Raw genomic sequence first — 27,456 nt, 5'->3', positions numbered from 1 at the left:
GTATGGTGGAACAGAAAGCGCAGCGGAGGGCGTTACTTCTCTTCACCGCAGGACCCGCAGTTCGGGAAACTTTTAATACGCTTTCGAATACTGGAAGGAAGGAGGAATACCAGAAAGCCGTAGATGCATTGAATGCACACAATGTGGTGACACCGAATGCTACATTTCAACACCATTTGTGTCGTAAGACAAAACAAGAAGATGGAGAAACGGTTGCCCAGTATGTGACGAGATTGCGACAACTGGCTGTGGGATGCAATTACATGGTAGCTGATTTGGACAACCAGTTATTGGATCAAGTTATGCAGTACTGCAGATCAGACAAACTCAGAAGGCGACTGCTGGAAAAAGGGGGTGAGTTGAAACTTACCAATGTTTTAACAATGGCTGCTGCATTAGAGGCTGTTGAGGGGCAATTTCATACTATGAAACTGAAAGACAACTCAAGCTAGCCCAGTAAAGTCAAAGTTGGTCAACAAATAAATAGGCTCTCGCATAGCCATAGCCAGCCAAGAAATATGCCGACACATGACTTGGAGTGTTACAGATGTGGAAACAGAGGTCATTTTGGAAAAGACCCATGCTGCCCAGCAAAAGGCAAAGTTTGTAGAAAGTGTGGAGGTAAGGACCACTTTGCAAAGAAGTGCAAAAGCAAGTCAAATGCAAACCAGAATGGGAAGAGTTCAGCTTCTAAGGGCAAAGCTTGGGGGAAAGGAAAGTATCCTGGAAAGAAAGGCACTATTCGCCATATAGAAGGTAACCCAGAAAGTGCGATGATGATGACAACCAGGATGGGCAGAAATACTATCAGTTTTCATTGAATGATGTACATCATGAGAAGGTACCAGTGATAATTGGTGGTGTGACAGTTCCGGTCATTGTAGACTCAGGCAGTGACAGTAATGTAATTAACCGACACTTATGGGAGAAATTGAAAGGAAAAAAGATCATTTGTACATCGAAGAAGTATTCAAAGAAACTGTATCCATACACAGCAACCAAGCCATTGCAGACCATTGGATGTTTCACTGCGACTGTTGAAGCTGGTGACAAGTACACCAAAGCAGAGTTTGTTGTCATAGACGAGAGGGGAGAACCATTGCAAGGTGCAAAACCTGGCAATACTTCATATTGGAGCTCGTGCCAATTCAGTTCAGTCAAACGAGAATATGAAGCAAGAATTCCCCGCAGTTTTCCAGGGAGTAGGAAAGCTGAAAGGTCGACAACTAAAGCTAGCAGAGGACAAAACGGTTAAACCCAAGGTGCAACCAGTGTGCAGAACTCCATTTGGACTTCGTGGGAAAGTCGAGGCCAAAATCAAAGAGTTGATTGAGCAAGACATTATTGAACCTGTAGAACATTCAACACAATGGGTCAGCCCAGTAGTGATCGTGCCCAAACCAAATGGTGACATAAGACTGTGTGTTGATATGAGGATGGACAATGAAGCTATAATTTGAGAACGACACCCCATACATGCCTTCCACTTCACACTCACAGTGCTTGCATCACCCGTCGGGTCAAAATGAGGAACACCTCAAAGTGCTAGAAATTCAGCTCCTGTGACTGCCATGAAGAAAACCTTCCAGCTCAAAGCCTCCGATTCAAAATCCAAAATATTTATCACATTTAAAATCCAAAATGTTTATCACATTTAAAATCAAAAATGTTTATCCTCGTCGCCAATGTCACATTTGTGGCCTGAAATGTGAAATTAATAGCACCATCACCACATGCTTTACCAGTTGAACATCTCAGTGTCTTTATTTTCCTGCTTTCCTTATTTCATCATCCTGCACCTTCCACCTCCAGTGCATACCATCTGACTTCCGGTCAGGTTAATACATATCATGCATATTCATTATCATGACGGCTGGGGGGTGGGTTGGTGCAGGTGGAGCGACTGCTCCCACTGAGTACATTTTTCAAAAGTGATGCCTTTTCCCTCCCCCAGTCTGACACCACTGACACCATTTCCTCCCCCAGCTCCAATCCGACGCCATCACAACTCCTACCGCTCCGCCGCCGCCCTCCCCCACCCCTCCCCCCCAGCTCCGATCCGACGGCACTGAAAGATCAGTGCGGCCCGCCATTCAACCACTGACTCACTGTCTGGTATGTGTCATGGCATCTTTTTTCATGTGCCCGCTCCCCTGTACTTGAGAACCTGGCTACGCCCTTGGGCGGAGAGCATTCTGGCTGGTTACATCGCTGTCTGCTGTGGAAGTGCCAACGCTCTGGGCAAGAATAAAAAACTGCAGAGGGCTGTTAACATGGCCTGCGACATCACTCCATCGAGGGCATCTACAAGAGGTGCTGTCTCTATCCTCAAGGACCCCCACCACCCAGGCCATGCCCTCGGTTCCCACCTGGATAAAGGTACACGCGCCTGAAGAAGAGCTCTCAACGGCTCAAGGACAGCATCTTTCCGGCTACCATCAGATTCCTGAATCAAGGGCACTTACTTTGACTTTCCGCGCACTATCTTTATAATGAGATGGATATAAATGTTTGCAATGTGATGCTTCCGCAAAACAGATTTCGTGATTTATTCATGACAATAAATTCTGATTCTGAGTGCAAGATAAGGCTGGTTTTGTACGGCTGGATCTTGAACCGCCCGGCAGCCCAAAAATACCTATTGCTCATTGCCATTGCTCGCCTGTTGACTTTTTGGCAAGTCCAATAACAAATATCACGTGGATGGAAGGCAACCTGGAGCGGCTCGGTGCCAGGCGGGTTTAGGACCTGGGGGGGCATCCACTGCGTGTGCGTGGTTGCTCGGAAACTCAGGACCGAGGAGGAAGTGAATCAATCATTACTGTAGGAAGCTGACAAATTGCAACACGAGAGCGGAACACTCGCTCCAACGAGCCGGGCACAGAGAGCAGCGCCTTTGCACAGCGCTGCAGGATGAAGGAGTCACGCTTCAGAGACAACTTCTGGGTGAGCCACGGACAACGCCGGGGAGTCGTGCAGCGTCCGCTCGGGGAGTGTCCTGGCGAGGTCGGGCACAGAGCGTCCGTCCGGGGAGTGTCCGGGCGAGGTCGGGCACAGAGCGTCCGCCCGGGGAGTGTCCGGGCGAGGTCGGGCACAGAGCGTCCGCCCGGGGAGTGTCCGGGCGAGGTCGGGCACAGAGCGTCCGCCCGGGGAGTGTCCGGGCGAGGTCGGGCACAGAGCGTCCGCCCGGGGAGTGTCCGGGCGAGGTCGGGCACAGAGCGTCCGCCCGGGGAGTGTCCGGGCGAGGTCGGGCACAGAGCGTCCGCCCGGGGAGAGTCCGGGCGAGGTCGGGCACAGAGCGTCCGCCCGGGGAGTGTCCGGGCGAGGTCGGGCACAGAGCGTCCGCCCGGGGAGAGTCCGGGCGAGGTCGGGCACAGAGCGTCCGCCCGGGGAGAGTCCGGGCGAGGTCGGGCACAGAGCGTCCGCCCGGGGAGTGTCCGGGGGAGGTCGGGCACAGAGCGTCCGCCCGGGGAGTGTCCGGGCGAGGTCGGGCACAGAGCGTCCGCCCGGGGAGTGTCCGGGCGAGGTCGGGCACAGAGCGTCCGCCCGGGGAGTGTCCGGGCGAGGTCGGGCACAGAGCGTCCGCCCGGGGAGTGTCCGGGGGAGGTCGGGCACAGAGCGTCCGCCCGGGGAGTGTCCGGGGGAGGTCGGGCACAGAGCGTCCGCCCGGGGAGTGTCCGGGCGAGGTCGGGCACAGAGCGTCCGCCCGGGGAGTGTCCGGGCGAGGTCGAGCCGAGACAGTGGGGAGGCGGATGGGGTGGAGGTAGCTTTTGTGGGCATGTGATAGGGTATGTGGAGCAGGTTGGTTTGAGTGGGTTCATTTAAAACCATATACTTAAGAGCAACAATCGGTTATTCGGCCCATCGAAGCTACCCCACCACTCAATTGTGATCTCAAATATTTTCACTCTCAGCCCCACAGCCCCTACTGCCTGGCTTTCACCCATAATCTTTGATGCCCTGGCTAATCAAGAACCTATCAATCTCTGTTTTAAGCCCCTTTCACACTTGCATCCCACTAAATGGGATGGGATAGGTCTGGGATAGGAATGGGGATTTGGCATTACATACTTGACCCCCCTAACTGGGACACTGAATGCTTTCACACTTGCATGGAGCCATCTCCGGGGTGAGGACTGTTCCACCTTCTGCCGATGACTTCATGATGCATCGAGCGATGGTGGATCTGCCCTAAATCCTGATCAATCTATTATGATCTTATATTTGAACAAAATTAATCATGCATGATTATAACATGATTTAAGTTTTATGTACAGCACAGTATTATGTTTTATGTACAGTGCCCTTTAGCCACTGTTGTTGTGCCGACCTATATAAACCTTTATAAGGGACCATGGGAAAGTATGGGCAATAAATAGTAATAGCAGACAATTTTTAAACAGGGTGGGAAAGTTGGTAGCACTATAGTGTACAATTTATAATTACTGTGGGGAAAATGCAATGGCGGACCTACCCTCCCAGAATTCCATGCGGCAGAGAAGCTGCATACATGGAGCACTCATCGAGGGATTTCTCTGCTGCACAGCATTCTGGGAAGTCAGGACCACCATTGCTTTTTCCCCACGGTATTTATAAATTGTACGGGATAGCGCTACCAACTTTCCCACCCTGTTTAAAAATTGTCCACTATTGCTATTTATTTCCTCTCTCGCCCCACTGTGGCTTTCCCATGGCAAAGTTTATACCTTCATTTTAATCTTCCTGAATTCACACAAAAACTTGGGTCATTTCAATACCACAATGCAATTTCCTGTTTCACATTTGCCTTATCACAGGCAACGCTGGTATCTGCAGATGCAAAGGGTTGTACTAGGGGTTGAGGCAGTCATCTGAGCTCATTTTGCTTTCACACGAGGCACTTTAAAGGCCGATTGGCGTTTGATTCCTGGGATCACTTGCAAGTGTGAAAGGGGCATATAATATACCCAAGGACCTGGCCTCTACAAATCACCTGTAGCAACAAATTCTACAGATTCACCACCCCACCCTCTTATTATCTTATTTATACTGTTACAAGCCCAGAGAACTCCAAAACCCAGCAGCAATAGAAATTCACCAAGACAATTTTAAGGCTCTTAAATATATGAAAACACATATATTGATCAAATTCAAAAATTCTGAATATATCTGACACTTTATCATTACATACCTCCCTGCTGGATCTATTATTTATATTCAGAATTTTCAAATTTGATCAATATATATGTACCTAATGAATATTTTTGTAATTGTGGTTGGGGACTCACTTGTCAGAGGGACAGATAGGAGGTTTGTTGGACGAGATCAGGGATCCACGTTGGTCTGTTACCTCCCTGGTGCTAGGATCAGGGATGTCTCTGATCGAGTTCACAGAATTCTGCAAGGGGAAGGTGAGCAGCCAGAAGTCGTGGTCCATGTGGGGACCAATGACTTAGTTAGAAGTGGGGATGAGGTCCTGAAACAGGAATACATAGAATTAGGCAGGAAGTTAAAAAACAGGACCTCTGGATTGCTGCTGGTGCTATGTGCTAGAGAGGGTAGTAATAGGAGGATGTGACGGATGAATGCGTGGCTAAAGAGCTGGTGCAGGGGGCAGGGGATAAGATTTTTGGATCATTGGGATCTCTTCTGGAGAAGGTCCGACCTGAACTGGAGGGGGACCAATATCCTGGCAAGCAGATTTGCTAGAGCTGTGGGAGAGGGTTTAAACTAGTTTGGCAGGGGGGTGGGGAGCAGAGTTTGCGAGCAGTGTCTAGGGTGCATGGACACCTAGTTAAGAATGATAAAGATAACAAATGAAGGATGGGAGTTAAGGTAAAAGGTAGAAAAGGGAATATATGTGAGGGTCATTCTCTGAAATGCATGTACTTTAATGCAAGAAGCATAGTGAACAAGGTAGATGAGCTTAGAGCATGGATTGGCACTTGGAATCATGATGTTGTGGCAATTAGTGAGACCTGGTTACAGGAGGGTCAGGACTGGCAACTAAATATTCCAGAATACAAATGTTTTAGATGTGATAAAAAAGGGGGAGGAGTTGCTCTGCTTGTTAAGGAGGACATTACTGCCGTGAGGTGGCAGGATGGTTTGGAGGGATCGTCCAGTGAGGCTGTTTGGGTGGAATTGAGGGGTGAAGGAGGCTTGAGGGCACTAATAGGAGTGTATTATAGACCACCAAATGGGCCAAGAAAATTGGAGGAACAAATTTGTAAGGAGATAGCATATATGTGTAATAAACATAAGATAGTTATCATGGGAGATTTTAACTTCCCTCACATTGATTGAGATACCCATACAGTAAGAGGGCTGGATGGGCTAGAGTTTGTCAAATGTGTACAAGATAGTTTTCTTAATCAATACGTAGAGGAACCGACTCGGGACGGTGTAATACTGGATCTCCTGTTAGGGAACGAGATAGGTCAGGTGTCTGAGGTTAATGTTGGAGAACAAATTGGGTCTAGTGATCACAACTCTTGTTAGTTTTAGGGTAGTTTTAGGGAAGAGCAAAGAAAGGCCTAAAGTTGAGGTTCTGCCAGAGGATTGGAGGGTGGCTCATGTTGTTCCACTGTTTAAGAAATGTAAGCCTAGAAATTTTAGACCTGTGAGTCTGACGTCTGTGGTGGGTAAGTTGATGGAAAGTGTTCTGAGGGATGGCATTTACAAATATTTGGATGAACAGGGATTGATAGGTAGTAGCATGGTTTTGTCAGGGTAGATCATGCTTAACAAACCTTATAGAGTTTTTTGAGGGGGTTACGAAAAAAATTGATGAAGGGAAGGCTGTGGATGTTGTCTATTTAGACTTTAGAAAAGCTTTTGACAAATTTCCCCACAGGAGGTTAGGTAAAAAGGTGGAGGCATTAGGTATGAATAAGGAAGTAGTGAAATGGATTCAGCAATGGTTGGATGGGAGGTGTCAGAGAGTAGTGGTAGAAAATTGTTTGTCAAATTGGAGGCCGGTGACTAGTGTAGTTCCTCAGGGATCGGTCCTGGGTCCACTATTGTTTGTTATATATATTAACGATCTGGAAGAAGGGGTGGAGAATTGGATAAGCAAGTTTCCGGATGATACATAGATTGGTGGTATTGTGGACAGTGAGGAAGATTACTGTAGCTTAAAAAGAGATATAGGAAAGCTAGAGGAGTGGGCTGAGAAATGGCTGATGGAATTTAATACGGATAAGTGTGAAATGTTGCATTTTGGAAAGGCAAATCTAAATAGGTCATATACATTGAATGGTAGACAATTGAGGAGTGCAGAGCAACAAAGGGATTTAGGAGTGATGGTAAATAGTACCCTCAAGGCTGATACTCAGGTAGATGGTGTGGTGAAGAAGGCATTTGGAATGTTGGCCTTCATAATCGGAGTATTGAATTCAAGAGTTGGGATGTTATGCTGAAACTGTACAAGGCATTGGTGAGGCCAAATTTGGAGTACTGTGTGCAGTTTTGGTCACCAAATTATAGGAAGGATATAAACAAAATAGAGAGAGTGCAGAGAAGGTTCACGAGAATATTGACAGGGTGTCAGGGTTTGAGTTACAGAGCAAGATTGAGCAGCCTGGGGCTTTTTTCTTTGGAGCATAGAAGATTGGGGGGGGGGGGGAATTTGATGGAGGTGTTCAAGATTTTAAAAGGGACAGAGAGAGTCAACGTGGATAGGATTTTTCAGTTAAGAGTGGGGGATATTCAAACCAGAGGCCATGGTTTGAGATTGAAAGGGGAAAATTATAAGGGGAACATGAGGGGAAATTTCTTCACGCAAAGGGTGGTTGGGATGTGGAATAAGCTTCCGGCGGAGGTGGTTGAAGCAGGGACGTTATTTACATTTAAGGAAAGACTGGATAATTACATGGAGGGGAGAGGATTGGAGGGGTATGGACCAGGTGCTGGTCAGTGGGACTAGGAGGGTGGGGATTTGTTCCGGCATGGACTAGTAGGGCCAAACTAGCTTGTTCTGTGCTGTATATGGTTATATGGTTATTGTAGATACACTGGGGAATATATTGATAGGAGGGGATTTCAACCTTAATTTGGATCCAATGTTGGATAAAACTGGACAAAAGACTAGCAAAAAGAATAAAGTGGCCAAATTTATGGTTAAATCAATGCAAGAAATGAAACTTATGGATATATGGAGGAGGCAGCACCCAAGGGAGGAGGAATACTCATATTATTCGAGTTGGCATAAAACATACTCAAGGATTGATATGTTTTTATTGTCAGCCCATATTCAAAGGAGAGTTAGGAAAACTGATTATAAAGCTAGATTGCTATCTGATCATTCACCTCTGTTATTAGCAATAGAACTGGAGGACATCCCACCAAGAACATATAGATGGAGGTTAAACTCCATTCTATTTAAAAGGCAGGAATTTAGAGAATTTATTGAACTCCAAATTAAAATATACTTTGAAATAAATATGGAATCAGTGAAAGACAAATTTATATTATGGGATGCAATGAAAGCCTTCATTAGATGGCAGATAATAAGTTATGTAACCAAGATGAAAAAGGACTACAATCGGGAAATAGAACAGTTGGAAAGGGAGATAGTAAGTACAGAACAAAGAACTAGCAACAGGGGATGATATAACAAAAAGAAGAGAATTGGCGGACAAAAAAATAAAATACGAAACATTACAAACGTGTAAGGTGGAGAAGAACATGATGAAAATAAAGCAAAAGTATTATGAGCTAGGAGAAAAAAACACACAAAATATTAGCCTGGCAACTTAAAACAGAACAAGCTAAAAGAAATGTATTGGCATCAAGGAAAAAGGACAGACAAATTACATATAATCTAATGGAGATTAATGAGAACTTTAAGGAATTTTATGAACAATTATACCAAACTGAGAACGAGGGGAAAGATGATAAAATATAAGAATTTTTAGCTAAAATTGAATTGCCGAAATTGCAAGGAGCAAAACAAACTGATAAAACCATTTGAAATAGAGGAAGTACAGGATATATTAAAAAAGCTGCCGAACAATAAAATGCCTGGAGAGGATGGATTCCTAATAGAATTCTATAAAACATTTAAAAAGTTATTAATTCCTCCTCTCCTAGAAGTAATGAACCAGATAGAACAAACACAAAACTTGCCAGATTCATGTAAGACAGCAATAATTACAGTAATACCAAAGATGGGGAAGGATCCACTAACACTAGCATCATATAGACCAATATCTCTACTTAATTCAGATTATAAGATAATAGCAAAATTATTAGCAAACAGATTGGCCGACTGTGTACCAAAAATAGTAAATCAAGATCAAACTGGATTTATTAAGAAAAGACGAACATTGGATAATGTCTGTAAATTTATTAATCTAATTCATGCAGTTCAAGGAAATAAGAAGCCAACAGTGGCTGTTGCTTTAGATGCAGAAAAAGCCTTTGACAGGGTAGAATGGAATTATTTATTCAAAGTATTAGAGGTTCAGTCTACCAGAAAAATATATTAATTGGATTAAAGCATTATATAATGGATCATTGGCAAAGGTAACAGTAAATGGATATGTATCGAACCAATCGAAATTAAGTAGTAGGTCAACTAGGCAGGGATGTCCACTATCTCCCACACTATTCGTTTTAGCAATAGAACCATTGGCAGAACTGATAAGAGCAGAAAATAAAATAAAAGGGATAAAAATAAAGGAGGAGGAGTATAAAATCAGTTTATTTGCAGATGACATCATAGTATACTTAACAGAACCAGAAATATCAATAAAAGAACTACATAAGAAATTGAAGGAATATGGAGAAATATCGAGGTACAAGATCAACGCAAATAAAAGTGAAGGGATGCCAATGAGTAATGCGGATTATACAGAATTTAAAAAAGAATCACCATTTAAATGGCAATTTAGCCACCTGCACAAATTAAATTATCAGCCACTAATAAAGAAATTGCAGGAAGACTTAGAACATTGGAAAGAATTACCAATGATGTTGATAGGGAGGGTAAATGGCATTAAAATGAATGTCTTCCCAAGGATAATACTTATTTCAATCGTTACTAATTCCTTTAACAGAAAAATTCTTTAATGAACTAAGGAGAATAATAAGGAAATTTTTATGGAAAGCAGGAAAACTGAGGATAGTTTTAGATAAATTAACAAAGAGGTACATCCAAGGTGGTTTGCAGTTACCTAACTTTAAAAATTATTATAGAGCAGCTCAATTAAAGTATTTATCATATTTTTATCAGACAAGGGAAAATCCAGATTGGACTAAGATAGAGCTAGATAAAATAGGGAAGAAGGTACCGGAACATATACTATATAAGTGGGATGAAATGCTGATACGATATAAAAGCTCACCAGTATTGCATCATTTACTCAATATATGGAAGAAGATTCACTTAGAAAGGAAAAAAACAAATTACCAAATACCAAAATTATTATTGATGCAAAATCAGCTAATCCCTTTTACAATATATAATCTTTCCTTTAGAGAATGGGAGAGAAAAGGAATTAAAAGAATAGAAAATTGTTTTTTGGGAAACAATTTATTAACATTTGAACAAATTAAGTACAAATATGGAATAACTCATCAACTGAAAGCCTACTTAAAGGATAAAATGGTAAACAGACTGAGATTACCAGAAGGAAGCAGCTTTGAATATGATAATAAAAAGATTTATAACGGAACATATACATCAAGTTGCAAGATAAGGAAAATGATGAAATAAGATATAAACCCAAACAAAAGTGGGAAAAAGATTTAAACATTAAGATTAAAAAAAATGAAACTTGAGAAAAGTTATGTTCTGGAACTATGAAGAATATAATAAATACGAAGTTACGTATGATACAATATAATAGGTTACATAGGTTATATATCACGCCCCAAAAGTTTTAAAAAAAATGGGATCCAACATCATCAGATAGATGTTTTCACTGTAGAAGGAAACGTGAACAACAGGCCATGCAATTTGGGCATGTGAGAAAGTGAAAAGGTTTTGGGAAGATCTAAATCAGGTATTAAATAAAATCACAAAAGCAACATACCAAATAATCCAGAGATCTTTCTTCTAAATAATATAAGAAGTAGAGAATTAGGCCTCAAACTGGATGAAGCACAAAAAAGATTTATTATGATAGCATTAGCTGTTGCAAAAAAATGTATAATGTCAACTTGGAAATCAGAAGAAAGCCTGAGAGTACAGCAATGGTACATGGAAATGAATAAATGTCTTCCATCGGAAAAAAATAATATACAATTTAAAAAATAACGTCACATTATTTGAACAAACCAGACTAACTTTTCCCTCCACCTTACCAGACTAATGTATAGCCCCTTAGTCAGAACCACATCATTCATGACGCAGAGGTGCCAGAGCTGTTGGAATCTCTATTCAACAGTGCCCCGCTGAGGTCTGCGCCCTAGGCATCTGGCAGTGTCAGCCCTGTGCAGAAGGACTTAGACAGATTACATGGGACATAGATGTTGTGCTGGCCCATATAGTCCTTTAACAAAAGTAATAAATCCTTCCTACCCTGTAACCTTCCATTAGGAATGGGCAGAGAAGTGACAAAATTCAGAAAGTGAATGGTCATGCACTGTGGGCAGACTTTTTTTTTAAGTGGGGAGAAAATTGAAACTGCATAAGGCGACCTGGGAGTCCTCATGCAGGATAGCCTGAAGGTAAACTTTCATGTTGAGTTGGTGGTGAAGAAGGCAAATGCATTGCTGGCTTTCATGTCAAGGGGAATATAATCGTAGAACAGGGATGTAATGTTGAGGCTTTACAAGGCACTGGTGAGGCCTCACTTGGAGTATTGTGATCAGTTTTGGACTCCTCATTTAAGAAAGGATGTGCTGACATTGGAGAGGGCTCAGAGGAGGTTTTCAAGGATGATTCTAGGAATGAAAGGGTATCTATGAGGAGAGTTTGACAACTTTTGACCTGCATTTGTTGGAATTTAGGAAAATGAGGGGGAGCTCATTGAAACATTTTGAATGTTGAAAGGCATGGAGAGAGTGGATGTAGAAAGATTGTTTTCCATGGTGGGAGAGTCTAGGACAAGAGGGCACAACTTAAAGATTGAAGGGCTTCTGCTGAGAGCAAAGATGCATAGAAGTTTCTTCAGCCAAAGGGTAGTAAATCTTTGGAATTGTGTTGTGGAGGCCAGGCCCTTGGGTGTATTTAAAGCAGAGATTAATTGGTTTTGGATTAACCAGGGCATCAACACTAATGGGGAGAAGCCAAGGCATTAGAGTGGAGTGGGAAAATGGATCAGTTCAAGATTGGCAGGGCAGACTTAGTGGGCTGAGTTCTGTCCCTGTCTTTTCGTCTTATGGTCTTCTAGCTTCCCTTGTCAACCACAGTAGTGACATTTTTCCATTTGAATATTTCTTATTGTATGGGATGTATTTATCTAGCACCTTTCTTGTTTCTCAGAGGAACTCCATCAATTGCTACTCTGCTGTCTTCCTGACTAGTGCCCCCCTCCAATCTACTTTGTCCAGTTCCTATTTCATGGCACAGTAATTCGCTTTACTCCACTGAAATACCAACACATCTGACTTTAGTTAAAACTCAAATTGAACTCCATCATCTTGTGATCATTGCCCCCCAATGGTTCCTTTACTCTATAAGGTCTCGTGAGACCCAGTCTCAACCTGGTTTATCTATTTGCATGTAAAAATCTCCCATGACTACAATAACATTGCCTTTCAGACATGCCTTTTCTCTTTGATGTTGTAAGCTGTTGTCTACATCCTGGCTACTGCTTGGATATCTGTATTTTATTTTCAACAGTGGCCTTTTGCAGACAGTGATTTCTGTATCTTCTAATGCTATGACACCTCTTTCTATCAATTCCTTACCAGCAGATCCACACCACCCCCTCTACTTATCTTTGAGACATTGGGAGCTGAATGCCCAAGGATGCACAATGATATCCATCCTTTAGCCATAACTCTGTGATAGCCACAACATCATACCTGCCAATCTGTAGCTGTGCTACAAGGTCATTCGCTTTATTTCTTGGGCTTTGTGCATCTAAATACAAAATCTTAGCCCTCTGTTTGGTTGGTGCTGGTCAGGTCATTGGAGATGTACACTCACAGGAACTTGGAGCTATCTCGCCTCTTCAGTGATGATGGCTTGGTCTCTGTTCCATCTCCTCAAGTCTAAGATCATTTCTTTTTCCTCTTAATGAAGTTGAGAAAGAGGTTGATATCTTGGCACTATGTCACCGTCTCAATGTTATTTGATAGCCAGCCTCTGACACTGATGTTGTCAGGAAATTTGATGATAGAGTTGGACTGGTATTTAGCTGTATAGTTGCGGGTGTAGAGAAAGGTTAGTCGGGGAATGAGTGCATATCCTTGAGTGCCAGTGCCATGTGTGATCATGGTGAAGTTGTTGTTACTTATCTTCACTTATTGCAATCCAGGAAGTCAAGGATCCAGTTGTAGCAGAGATGGCGGGGATTGGGGGGGGGTGGGGTGAGGGTGGGGAGAATGTTGAAGCCAAGAGTCCAAGGTCCCAAGGTTTGGGATGAGTTTTCTGGGGAACTATGGTATTGAAAGCGGAGCTGTATTCCAGGAAGACTAGAATCCTATGGGTGTACTCAAATGTCCCAATGTTCCAGAGCCAAGTAGAGGGCCAAAGAGTTGTGTCTGACTGAGTTTGGAATTTAGACTTTGTTTGGTGTTCAATGGCCAGACGGTTCCTGTGATGTGGAGAACAAGTTTGGAGGGTTCAAGAAGTGATGAGGGTGAACAGTTCAACAACGAACACGTGGGGATAAATCGCAACAGGGATTGCACTCCTACACACAGACAAAGAAACTATGCAGAATTCATGCATCGTGGACCCAACTGAACAATCAATATTCACTATCCCTGAAAGATTGCTACTACTCTCAGTCCCTGTGGTCAAATGTGCAGATCAAACAAACAGTACCCACCTCCCCTCGCTCACTAGCAGGCTCGGTATTCCACTTCACTGCAGAATCTAATCACCCTGAAAACCAAGAATAAGGCACAACAATTCTTTCTGTTGTGTGCACGACAATTGCATCACGCCCCCGGTACCAGCACACACCTTACATTTGACTCTCCGGCCTTGCCCACAGCTTGCAACCTGGAGTGTAGCTAGGGTTAGTTCTCAGGGGAGAAAGAGAGAGCGAGCTGCTCCATGTGGTGAGCTTTATACTGGAGGGGCTGGCTCAGGGATGCCTTAATTAGGTCAGGTGATTATGTGAGCCAATCATAACCTGTGCCCTCACCTGTGGATGGGCTAACCTTGAATGGCATGGAGAAATGACTTTTGTCAGATGACTGCAGGAGAAAGCATATGCATTTATCCAGTTTTGTGCCGCCCTGTTGGATAATCCTCCAGGTAACTGTTTCCCAGCATTTTTTAGGGGGGGATTTGGTTTGCTATATTGGCATAGGTAATGCAAGTCCATTCTCTTCTATGAAAGAGAACTGCTGCGAGAGGCAGAGATGAGTGTTTTCTTTCCCATTTTAGTGTAATACCTGACTCTGATTACCAATGAGGCCTGTTCCACTATCCGAAAGCAATTGATGTTGCATAGTGTTCATCTACCTTGGCTTTATTAGTATTGAATCAGGTTCTGCTTTCCAAACAATTAAAATATTATTTGCACCCTGTGGACATGTTGAGAAATTGTGTTGTGATGCCCAATAGCAAATACATTAGTAATCAAATCCTCATTGTGTTACAACTTTCTGGCAGGAGTACAAGATTCCCATCACTAAGTTTGGTAAAAGACTTGGGTGATCTCCCTTTTGACTGGCAAGCAGATAATGTAACATTTGCAGATTTTGTGGCTGAAGGAACAGAGTTCTATTTGGTTGTCTTATGGTTTGAGGGGCAAATAAATTGTTAGAATTGTATTTTTTTGTTTAAAATTGGTTATGATTTGTTGATTCAAATTTAATTTAAAAATTAATTTAAATTTAAAACTTTGCTAGTAATAAAGTGTCAATCCAGAAATCAGTGGCATTTTATGGTTGTAACTCTTCTTTCTTTGGCTTGGCTTCGCGGACGAAGATTTATGGAGGGAGTAAATGTTCACGTCAGCTGCAGGCTCGTTTGTGGGTGACAAGTCCGATGCGGGACAGGCAGACACAGTTGCAGGGGAAAATTGGTTGGTTGGGGTTGGGTGTTGGGTTTTTCTTCCTTTGCCTTTTGTCAATGAGGTGGGCTCTGCGGTCTTCTTCAAAGGAGGTTGCTGCCCGCCGAACTGTGAGGCGCCAAGATGCACGGTTTGAGGCGATATCAGCCCACTGGCGGTGGTCAATGAGGTAGGCACCAAGAGATTTCTTTAGGCAGTCCTTGTACCTTTTCTTTGGTGCACCTCTGTCACGGTGGCCAGTGGAGAGCTCGCCATATAACACGATCTTGGGAAGGCGATGGTCCTCCATTCTGGAGACGTGACCCACCCAGCGCAGCTGGATCTTCAGCAGCGTGGACTCGATGCTATCGACCTCTGCCATCTCGAGTACTTCGACGTTAGGGATGAAAGCGCTCCAGTGAATGTTGAGGTTGGAGCGGAGACAACGCTGGTGGAAGCGTTCTAGGAGCCGTAGGTGATGCCGGTAGAGGACCCATGATTCGGAGCCGAACAGGAGTGTGGGTATGACAACGGCTCTGTATACGCTTATCTTTGTGAGGTTTTTCAGTTGGTTGTTTTTCCAAACTCTTGTGTAGTCTTCCAAAGGCGCTATTTGCCTTGGCGAGTCTGTTGTCTATCTCGTTGTCGTCCTTGCATCTGATGAAATGGTGCAGCCGAGATAGGTAAACTGGTTGACCGTTTTGAGTTTTGTGTGCCCGATGGAGATGTGGGGGGGCTGGTAGTCATGGTGGGGAGCTGGCTGATGGAGGACCTCAGTTTTCTTCAGGCTGACTTCCAGGCCAAACATTTTGGCAGTTTCCGCAAAACAGGACGTCAAGCGCTGAAGAGCTGGCTCTGAAACTCTGGTATTTCGGCTTGCAGCTCTACAATGCAGTGTTGTGTGAGAATTACAAAACCTGTTGACCAAAGATGTACTTCCTTTTTGAGCATTATCAAACATCAAAACCAGTAAAGCATGTTCCCAGTCACAACTTGCAAGCCAGGGTGTTGCTGAATGACCACTTGATGCACAAGATATGAAGTGCTCAGAAAAGTATTGCAAAAGTCCAGAGTGTGTGCAATGGACAGTCAATTATAGGGTAGAGTTTGTGGCTAGGGGTCAGGTTGTGTCCCTCTGGGATTACAGCACAGGTACTTATCTTGTTACAGAACTTCTGCAGAAGTGAAGGATGATAATAATAAATTTGAATAGCTTTTTCATAAGCAAAACATATTTAGCATAAAAATGGACCATTTAGTCCAATGGATCCATGCTTGTTTACAATCCCTTCAAGTTTCCTTATCTACCCAGATGTATCTTTAAAGATTTAGTGTCCTGTCATCCCTCTGGTTTCTTTCTCCACCTTTTTGATCCTTTTTCATAGTAATAATCTTCCATTGTAAAATTTTCTCAGGTGTCCTCAGTGCTTTATTGTGTTTATTTTAATTGTTTGGAAAGCAGAACCTGATTCAATATTCTAAGTGTCATTTCAACAGGCTCTAATTCAACATAATTTCAAGATTTATGAATGATTTGACTTCCTATATTTCCAGATCAAGTGGTCATATTAATCTGGTTCAGTGAGAAGAATTTGTTCTACGAGCAGTCCAGCAAACCAACTCTAACATGCCAACAGAAGTACAAAATAGAAGAGCAAGAGCACATAAGTGTGTTGGGTTAGAGTGAAAAGATCAGTTTGTACGTAGCGAGGTCAGTGTGGGAACACTATTGAGAGGTCCATACAGGAACCTGATAGCTGCAGCGAAGAGCTAGTCTTTGGTGTGCAATTTTGCATTTATGAATCTTCTCCCTGGTGGTAGAAGGCAGATGAGATTTTGGCTGGGATACGATGAGTCATTCAGTATGAAAGAGTGAAACGTGATAGGCTGCAGATGCTATGTAGTAAAAACACTGGATCTTTTTGACAAAATTATATTACCGACGTTTCGGGCTTGAGCCCTTCTTGAGGGAAATAACAGAAAAGGCAGAAGCAGGATATATTAGAAAGTCTAAGAATTAAAACAACAGGGGAGGAATCTAGAACAACAAAAGGTGTAAATTCGATGCTGTTTGTGTGAAATGAGACAGGCAATGGGGGAAGGTGGGGTGGGGTGGGGGGGAATTTCATGAAAGCCAGAGAAGTCGAAATTAATGCCTTCCGATTGGAGGGTGCCCCATCGGAAGATGAGGAGAAGACAGTGAGAAGTTCAGATAGGGTGGGGGGGAAGAGGTTTGTGTGATGGTCTGAGCTGCATTCATCACATTCTGCCATAGCAGCTCAGTAAGTGATACTTACTAACGTCTTCACTGATATCTTCAACATCGCACTCCGGCAGGCATGGTTCCCACCTGTTTCAAACAGGCGTCAATCGTACTGGTGCCCAAGAAAAGTGAGATAACTTGCCTATATCACTACTGATATAGTGGCATTCACATCCACAGGGATGAAGTGTTTTGAAAGGCTGGTGTTCAAACAGCTCCTGTCTGAGTGGCGATGTATATCCTTTCCAATTTGCCTTTTGCAGCAACATGTCCATGGCACATGCCATCTCAATGGTTCCTCATAAAACCATGGAGCACAATGACAGCAAAGATGCATTCATCAAGATGCACTACATCGGGGAGGAGTCACGTGATGGAGTAGTGGCCGGTCAGGGAATTCCAGACCTCTCCGGAAAAGTTGAAAAAAAACACACAAAACACAAAGGTACAAGAATAAAAATGAAAACAAAGTAAAAGTAAAGGTGAGAAGAAAATGGCAACGAAGAGAGAAAAGTCGAAAGCAACGGGAAGAAGAGAAGAAGAAAGAACGTCGGAAGAAGAAGGTGAAGGCCTTACCTGTCCGAGGAGGTCCGCCGCGGAGAGAGAAGCCCGCTCCCTAAGGTCGGTGGAAGTCCCGAGCTCGGGACTACAAAAATGGCTCGCGGAGCCGAGTAAAAGTGCGCAACTGCGCATGAAAAGAAACACACCGACGGGAGGGGGGAACAGCTGAGGAGTCGATCTCCACAGCTGAGAGTGACAGCTGCAACACAGCAACAGGAAGAAAACACAGAAAACAACGAGAACAAGAAAGAAGAGAGCTAAAAGAAAACAAGGAAACAACAGATGACCATCCCAGAGGAAGAAGAAGAACATAGAGAAATGGAAGAAGAAGGGAAAGGCAGGACAATGGATATTTTTTTTTAAAGAATATATGGAATCAGTAAAAGAATGGCAATTACAAGAATTTAATGAAATAAAAAGAAGAATTAAGAGTGCAGAAGAAAAAATGAATAAAATAGAGATGGTCATATCAGAGATAGGAAAAAGAGTGGACAATGTGGAAGAACGAGAAATAATCATATAAATGAAAGTAGAGGACTTAAAAGAAATTAGAAGAATCTAATAAAAAAGTTAGAGGCTGTTAGCTCAGAAGATAGATATAATGGAAAACTATAATAGAAGAAATTATATAAAGATAGTGGGCCTTAAGGAAGATGAAGAAGGCAAGAATATGAGAGAATTTATAAAAGATTGGATCTCCAGGGTCCTAGGAAGACCAGAATTACAGGAAGAAATGGAAATAGAGAGGGCTCATAGAACACTAGCCCCGAAACCACAGCCGCAGCAAAAACCAAGATCCATTTTAGTAAAATTCTTAAGATATACAACAAGAGAAAATATATTGGAGAAAGCAATGAAGAAAATAAGAGAAGACAAAAAGCCACTGAAATACAAAGGTCAAAAAAAATTTTTCTATCCAGACATAAGTTTTGAACTCCTGAAGAAGAGGAAGGAGTTCAATACAGTAAAAACGATCCTATGAAAAAAGGATATAAATTTATGTTAAAGTACCCAGCGGTAATTAAAATAGTTATTCCAGGGCAACAAAACATACTATTCTCGGATCTGGAGGAAGCACGAAAATTTGCAGAACAACTATAAAATAAGCAGAGAGATGAAGACATGTAATGAGAGTAAAAATGACCACGATCTATATGTATGTGTGTATATGGGTGTGTATATATATATATATATATATTTTTTTTTTTTTCATATATATATATATATATATATAGAGAGGTGTATGTATATATGTGTGTACATGAGTGTATCCGTATTTAGAGGAAAATATATAGAGTATAGATAAGAATTAATCAGGGAATGAAAGGGAACAGAGGAAATAAGGAGGGAATTAAAAGAGTGACCTTTGTTATATATGAAAATTTAAAACTTTTCCGGGGGGGGGCTGGGTGGGGAGGAGTTACAGACACTGCAAAATCAGTTGACGCTTGCGAGTGAATTCGCAAATCCAAATGGAGAGGAGAGATGTGGTTGCCCGACAAGGGATAAATGGCAACTCAGGAGGGGGAGTGGAGAATGGGGTTAAAGAAATTTTAGATAGGAGAATAAGGGAAATGTTTGATGTTTTAGAAATGTTGTCTAATAAAGTGTTCAAAACAAGAAAGCAGAAATAGATAAGAAGGAAAGGTGATGATGAGGAAACGGAAAGGGAAGATAAACAAAGTAAGAAATGGCTACGTTGAACTATATGACTTTAAATATTAACGGAATACATAACCAAATCAAAAGGAAGAAACTTAAATTTACTGAAAAAAGAAAAAATTGATATAGTATTCATGCAAGAAACACATTTAACTGAAATGGAGCATAAGAAATTAAAGAGAGATTGGGTAGGACATGTAACAGCAGCGTCATATAATTCAAAAGCTAGAGGAGTAGCTATATTAATCAGTAAAAATGTACCAATTAAAATAGAAGAGGAAATAATAGATCCAGCAGGGAGATATGCAATAATAAAATGTCAGATATATTCGGAGTTTTGGAATTTACTCAATGTATATTCACCTAACGAAGAAGATCAAAAATTTATCCAAGATATTTTTTTGAAGATAGCAGACATGCAAGGGAATATATTAATAGGACGGGATTTGAACCTTAATTTGGATTCAAATATGGATAAAACTGGGAAAAAAATTAACAGAAAGAACAAAGTAACCAAATTTATAATTAAACCGATGCAAGAAATGCAACTTTTGGATATATGGAGGAAACAACACCCAAAGGAAAAGGAATATTCATATTATTCGGGTCGACATAAAACATACTCAAGAATAGACCTATTCCTGTTATCAGCTCGTATGCAAGACAGAGTAAGAAAAACAGAATGTAAAGCTAGAATATTATCGGACCATTCACCCTTGATATTGACAATAGAGTTAGAGGACATCCCTCCCAAGAATGTATAGATGGAGATTAAACCCCATGCTACTTAAAAGGCAGGATTTTAGAGAATTAATTGAAAGACAAATTAAAATGTACTTTGAAATAAATACGGAAACAATGAAAGATAAGTTTATACTATGGAACGCAATCAAAGCGTTCATCAGAGGGCAAATAATAAGTTATGTAACCAAGATGAAGAAGGACTACAATCAGGAAATAGAGCAGTTGGAAAGGGAAATAGTAAATATAGAAAAAGAATTAGCAATGAAAGAAGACACAACTAAAAGAAGAGAATTGGCAGATATAAAAATAAAATATGAAACACTACAAACATATAAGGTGGAGAAGAACATAATGAAGACAAAACAGAAATATTATGAACTAGGGGAAAAAACGCACAAAATTCTAGCATGGCAGCTTAAGACAGAACAAACTAAGAGAATGGTATTGGCATCAAGGAAAAAAGACAAACAAATCACATATAATCCAACGGAGATTAATGAAAACTTCAGAGAATTCTAAGAACAATGATACCAAACTGAAAACGAAGGGAAAGAAGACACAATAGATGAATTTTTAACTAAAATTGAACTACCAAAATTACAAATAGAGGAACAAAATAAATTAACAGAACCATTTGAAATAGTAGAAATACAAGAGATAATAAAAAAACTTCTTCTTTTCTTTGGCTTGGCTTCGCGGACGAAGATTTATGGAGGGGGTAAAAGTCCAGGTCAGCTGCAGGCTCGTTTGTGGAAAAAAACTACCAAATAATAAAACACCAGGAGGGGATGGATTCCCAATAGAATTCTATAAAACATTTAAAGATTTATTAATTCCTCCCCTCCTGGAAGTAATCAACCAGATTGATAAAACACAAAGCTTACCAGATTCATGCAAAACAGCAATAATTACAGTACTACCAAAGACAGGGAAAGATCCACTCGCACCAGCGTCATATAGACCAATATCATTACTTAACACAGATTATAAGATAATAGCTAAACTATTAGCAAACAGATCAGCCGATTATGTACCTAAAATGGTAAATCTAGACCAAACTGGATTTATTAAAAAAAGACGAACAACAGACAATATATGTAAATTTATTAACTTAATTCATGCAGTAGAAGGGAGTAAAGCGCCAACAGTAGCAGTTACTTTAGACGCAGAGAAGGCCTTTGACAGAGTAGTATGGAATTATTTATTCAAAGTATTACAAAAATTCAGTTTACCAGTGAAGTATATTAATTGGATTAAAGCATTATATAAGGGGCCATTGGCGAAAGTGACAGTAAATGGATATATATCAAAGCAATTTAATTTAAGCAGATCAACAAGGCAGGGATGCACACTATCACCCTTATTGTTCGCGTTAGCTATAGAACCACTAGCAGAATTGATAAGAACAGAAAATAAAATAAAAGGTATAAAAATAAAGGAGAAGGAGTATAAAATCAGTTTATTTACGGATGATGTTATAGTATACTTAAGAGAACCAGAATTGTCAATAAAAGAATTACATAAGAAATTGAAGGTATATGGAGAAGTGTCGGGTTACAAGATTAACACAAATAAAAGTGAAGCAATGCCAATGAATAATGCGGATTTCTCAAAATTTAAGAAGGAATCACCATTCAGATGGCAAATGCAAGCAATAAGACCTAGGTATACAAATAAATAAAAACCTCGGCCATCTATATAAACTCAATTATTATCCACTAATGAAAAAATTACAGGACGATTTAGAGCATTGGAAAGATTTACCACTAACACTAATAGGAAGGATAAACTGTATTAAAATGAACATTTTCCCAAGGATACAATACCTATTTCAGGCATTGCCAATACACTTGATAGAGAAATTCTTCAAGGGGTTAAAGAAAATAATAAGGAAATTTTTATGGAAAGGGGGGAAACCGAGGATAGCACTAGATAAATTAACAGAATGGTATAAACAAGGAGGCTTACAACTGCCAAACTTTAAAAATTATTATAGAGCCGCACAATTAAGATACTTATCAGATTTTTATCAAACAAGGGAAAAGCCAGATTGGACTAGATTAGAACTAGATAAAATAGGGAAGAAGATACCTGAACATATATTATATAAATGGGATGAAAAATTGGTACAACGTAGGAGTTCTCCAGTATTACATCATCTGCTCAATATTTGGAAAAAGATTCATGTAGAAAGGAATAAAACAAATTACCAATTACCAAAACTAATACTGACACAAAATCAGTTAATCCCTTTTACAATAGATAACCTTTCCTTTAAAGAATGGGAGAAAAAAGGGATCAAAAGAATAGAAAATTGTTTTTCAGGAAATAAATTACCATCCTTTGAACAAATGAAGGATAAATATAATATAACTCAAGATACAGTGTTGGTATACTACCAACTGAGATCCTACTTGAAGGACAAATTGGGAAGCAGTCTGAGGTTACCAGAGGGAAGTAATTTTGAATATGTGATTACAGATACAATGATAATCAAAAAATTTATAACAAATATGTATATTAAACTGCAAGAAAAGGAGAATGAGGAAACAAATGGTAAAACTAAACAAAAATGGGAACAAGATTTAAACATAAATATAAAGAAGGAAACATGGGAGAAGTTATGCTCTCGATCTATGAGAAATACAATAAACACGAGGTTACGTATGATACAATATAACTGGATACACAGGCTATACATTACACCTCAAAAGTTGAATAAATGGGACCCAACAGTATCTGACAGATGTTTTTGTTGTAAAAAAGAAATGGGAACAACAATTCATGCAATCTGGACATGTGAGAAAGTGGAAAAGTTTTGGGAAGATCTAAACCAGATATTAAATAAAATTACAGAAAACAATATACCAAAAATCCCAGAGATCTTCCTCCTAAGTAACATAAAAAACAAAGAATTTGGACTTGATTTGGATGGTGCACAAAAAAGATTTGTTATGATAGCTTTAACCGTAGCAAGATGCACTTCATCAATTAAAGTTCGACATTCAACACCATCATCTCTTCAAAACCCCATTGTGTAATTGCATCCTGGATTCCCTCATCTCCAGACACCAATCGGTGAGGAATGGTCAGAACTTCTCCTCCACAATCTCTATCAGTACCAAAGCACCACAAGACTACGTTCTTAGCCCTGTGCTCTTTTCACTTTTCACCTATGACTGTGTGGCTCCATACAACAATAACATTTATCTACAAAACTACTCACGATATCACAGTAGTGACTTGTATAAAGAGGAGTCAGCATACAGAAGGGAGGTTGAAAACTTGGTTGAATGGTGGTGTTATAAGCCCAGAGGACTCCCAAAACCCAGCAGCAATAGAAATTCACCAAGGCAAATGGTTACTTTGTGGCGGCTCACCGCAAGGCAGGTGAACCGGGCCCACTTGTAAGCCACATGGCAGGGCAGCCGGCCAAAATGGCGCCGTCGGGGGGTTTCCCTTCCTTCCAGCTCGGAGCTCAGAAACCTGCACTTGGTGCAGCCCAACAGCCTGCAATAAACAAGTCTGCTCACTGAGCTCAACCCGTCTGGTTGGATGTGTTATTGCAGGAGCAGTGTAACCGCCACTACAATTGGTGACCCTGACTGGTTCAAACATCTTTGAACCCATCATGAGCGAGCCTACGATCAGCCCTATAGCCGTGAAACTGCCTAAATTCTGGGTTCAGGAGCCAGAGACCTGGTTCGGCCACACGGAGGCCCTGTTTCACCTCCACCAGAATTTGTCCGACATGACCAAATTCTACCACGTGATTGCTGCCCTGGACCAGGCCACAGCCAGACGCATGCTGCACCTTCTCCAGCACCCACCTGCCGAGGACAAGTATGAGACCATCAAGCGAATGCTTTCCGGGTCCTTCGGACTATCCAGACACCAGCGTTCCACTTGGGTGCTGCACCTCGACACCCTGGGGGACAGGTCCCCGATGGAACTGATGGACGAGATGCTCGCGCTCATGGGTGAGCACACCAACAGCCCACTTTTCGAGTGCATCTTCCTCGAATGTATGCCCGGGGACATCAGCCTGCTGCTGGTTCAGGAGAGCTTCACTGACCCAAGTAAGATCGCCAGAAGGTCCAAGAGCTATGGCTTGCATGATTCTCTGAAGGCTCAGTGGTCGAGCAGGTCACGAGGCATGGGCATGACCGCACCAAGCCCACCCCTAGCACTGCGGTAGAGCACCCAGCCCCTGCAGGGGCCCCCAAGAGCATAACCAAGGCCACAGCATCCGCTTCAGGCCTCTGCTTCTACCACCAGCGCTGGGGAGCCAAGGCTCGGACGTGTCGTCAGCCCTGCTCGTTCCAGGGAAACGACCAGGCTGGCCGCTGTTAATGGCTGCGATGGCTGGCCAAGGACAGAACCTTTCCTACCTGCAGGACTCAGTCAGCAGCTGGTGGTTCCTCATTGACACCGGAGCCCAGATCAGCGTTATCCCAGTCACGACCATTGAATCTAGGAACTGACCTCGTGGACCTCCCCTCTGTGCGGCCAACACAACGGCAATCCGGATGTATGGAGACAAGACAGTCCACTTCCAGATCGGCCAACGGAATTTCACGTGGAGGTTCACCATCTCGTCCCTCCTGAATGCCATCCTGGGTGCAGACTTCCTCCTCTCACACAGGCTTCTGGTGGACATTTGAGGTAGCCGCCTGGTGGATGTCCGTACCTTCCAGGCTGTTTCCCTCGACACCTCCCGCTCGGAGCAACTGCAGATGGCCATGATTAGCACGCCCAGAGACGAGTTCCAGCAGATCCTGGACAAGTTCCCAACACTCCTCAAGCCACAGTTCTCTGCTGCCTTGCTGCGCCACAGGGTGTTCCACCACATCCCCACCCATGGCTCGCCAGTTCACGCCAAGGCACGCCAGCTTCCGCCTGACAATCTCCAGGTAGCGAAGGAGGAGTTTTTGCACCTGTTGGAGCTGGGGATCATTTAGCGGTCCGACAGCCCATGGGCCTCGCCGCTCCCGAAAGCCTCCGGCGGCTGGTGTCCCTGCGGAAACTTCAACGGCTCAACAAGGCAACTGTTCCTCACCGTTACCCTATCCCTCACATCCAGAACTTTATGGCCAACCTGCACAGCGCAAGGGTCTTCTCCAAGGTTGACCTGGGGCGTGGATATCACCAGATCCCGGTGCACCCTGGGGACATACCCAAGACGGCCATCATCACCCACTTTGGCCTGTTCGAATTCCTACACATCCTGTTCAGGCTCAAGAATGCTGCTCAGATCTTCCAGCGCCTCATGGACTCTGTGGGCAGGGACTTGGGCTCCGGTGTCAATGAGGAACCACCAGCTGCTGACTGAGTCCTGCAGGTAGACATCCTTGTCGCCAGCAAGGACCGGCTGCAACACAGGGCCCACCTATGTGCCCTTTTCTCCCGTCTGGCTGACTTCGGCCTTACCATCAACCCGGCCAAGTGCCAGTTCGGTAAAGAGTCCATGCAGTTCTTGGGTCATACCATCACGGCCAAAGGAGCCATGCCCGCCGCTGCGAAGGTTGCTGCTATCATGGAGTTCCCACACCTGAACAGCCTCAAGGGGCTGCAGGAATTTGCGGGTATGGTCAACTTTTACAACTGCTTCATCCCGGGAGCTGCATGCATCGTGCAGCCGCTGTTAGCCCTCATCGCAGCCAAGCACAAGACGCTCGCTTGGAACCCAGAAGCCTGCACCGCATTCGAGGCCACCAAGGACGCCCTCGCGAAGGCTGCCATGCTTGCCCACCCGCACACTGACCTGCATGTTGATGCCTCTGCCACAGCTTTCGGTACCATCCTGGAACAGCAGGTGAATAGTCATTGGAAGCCATTGGAATTCTTCAGCCGCCTGCTCCACCCGCCGGAACGCAAGTAAAGTAAATGATGTAATAGTCAGAGACCATCTGGGAAATAGCGATCATAGTATGATTGAATTTCTCATTCAGATGGAAGGGGAAATAGTTAGATCTAAAACTAATATATTATGCTTAAACAGGGGTGACTACCATCGGATGAGGGAGGAATTGGGCAGAGTGGACTGGGAGCACAGGCTAATTGATGAAATAGTTGAGGAACAGTGGAAGATTTTCAAAGAAATATTTTGTAATGTCAACAAAAATATATTGCGGTCAGGAAAAAGGGCAGAAAGGGAGGGAAAAATCAACCGTGGTTAACAACGGAAATAAAGGAGAGTATACAAAGCTATAACTTGAGACTGTACAAAGCTGCAAAGAGCAGTGGGAAACTGGAAGATTGGGAAAACTTTAAGAGACAACAAGGGGTTACAAAGCGGGTAATAAGAAATGGGAAAAAGAATTATGAAAGTAAATTGGCACAAAATATAAAAATAGAAAGCAAAAAATTTTATAAATATATAAAACGGAAGAGGGTAGCCAGAGTTAACAGGACCCTTGGAGGATGAGAAAGGAAAACTGGTAGCAAAAAATGAGGAAATGGCCGAGGCATTAAACAAATATTTTGTGTCAGTCTTCATGGTGGAAGACACGTCCAGCATACCCAAGTGCAGAGTTAAGGATGCGAATGTTGGGGAGGGCCTTGATAAAATAGTTGTAACAAAGGAAGTAGTGATGGAGAAACTAATGGGACTAAAGCCAGACAAATCACCTGGTCCTGATGATATGCATCCAAGGGTTCTGAAGGAAATGGCAGAAGTTATAGTTGATGCATTGGTGGTCATATACCAAAATTCCTTGGATTCTGGGCAGGTCTCGGCAGACTGGAAGACAGCAAATGTCACGCCACTTTTTAAGAAGGGATGTAGGCAGAAGACTGGAAATTATCGGCCAATTAGCTTGACGTCTGTAGTTGGAAAAATGCTTGAAGCCGTCATTAATGATGAAATAGTGAAACTTTTGGAACATAAGGGTTCAATCAGGCAGACGCAGCATGGTTTTAGAAAGGGAAGATCTTGTTTGTCAAACTTGTTAGGATTCTTTGAGGATATAATGGGTGCGGTGGATAGAGGGGAACAGGTTGATGTTGTATATTTGGATTTCCAGAAAGCGTTTGATAAGGTGCTGCACAAGAGACTTATCAGTAAGTTACAGGAAAGTGGAGTCCAGGGAAGTATATTGGCCTGGATTGAAAATTGGTTGT

General features: G+C 42.6%; 1 protein-coding gene across 1 annotated transcript in view; it reads left to right on the top strand.

Moving 5' to 3' along the window:
- Window positions 1-2,763: 2,763 nt before the first annotated feature.
- pstpip2 (proline-serine-threonine phosphatase interacting protein 2) overlaps window positions 2,764-27,456 on the top strand; it is a 210,050-nt gene continuing 185,357 nt past the window's right edge. The window contains exon 1 of the mRNA XM_069923777.1: window positions 2,764-2,946. Within this exon, the coding sequence (XP_069779878.1) occupies window positions 2,914-2,946 (33 nt within the window). The 5' untranslated portion in view covers window positions 2,764-2,913. The remainder of the gene's footprint in view (window positions 2,947-27,456) is intronic.

The sequence above is a fragment of the Narcine bancroftii genome, chromosome 3, assembly GCF_036971445.1.
Source record: "Narcine bancroftii isolate sNarBan1 chromosome 3, sNarBan1.hap1, whole genome shotgun sequence".
Classification (NCBI taxonomy): domain Eukaryota; kingdom Metazoa; phylum Chordata; class Chondrichthyes; order Torpediniformes; family Narcinidae; genus Narcine; species Narcine bancroftii.
This window is presented reverse-complemented; position numbering and strand designations above follow the sequence as displayed.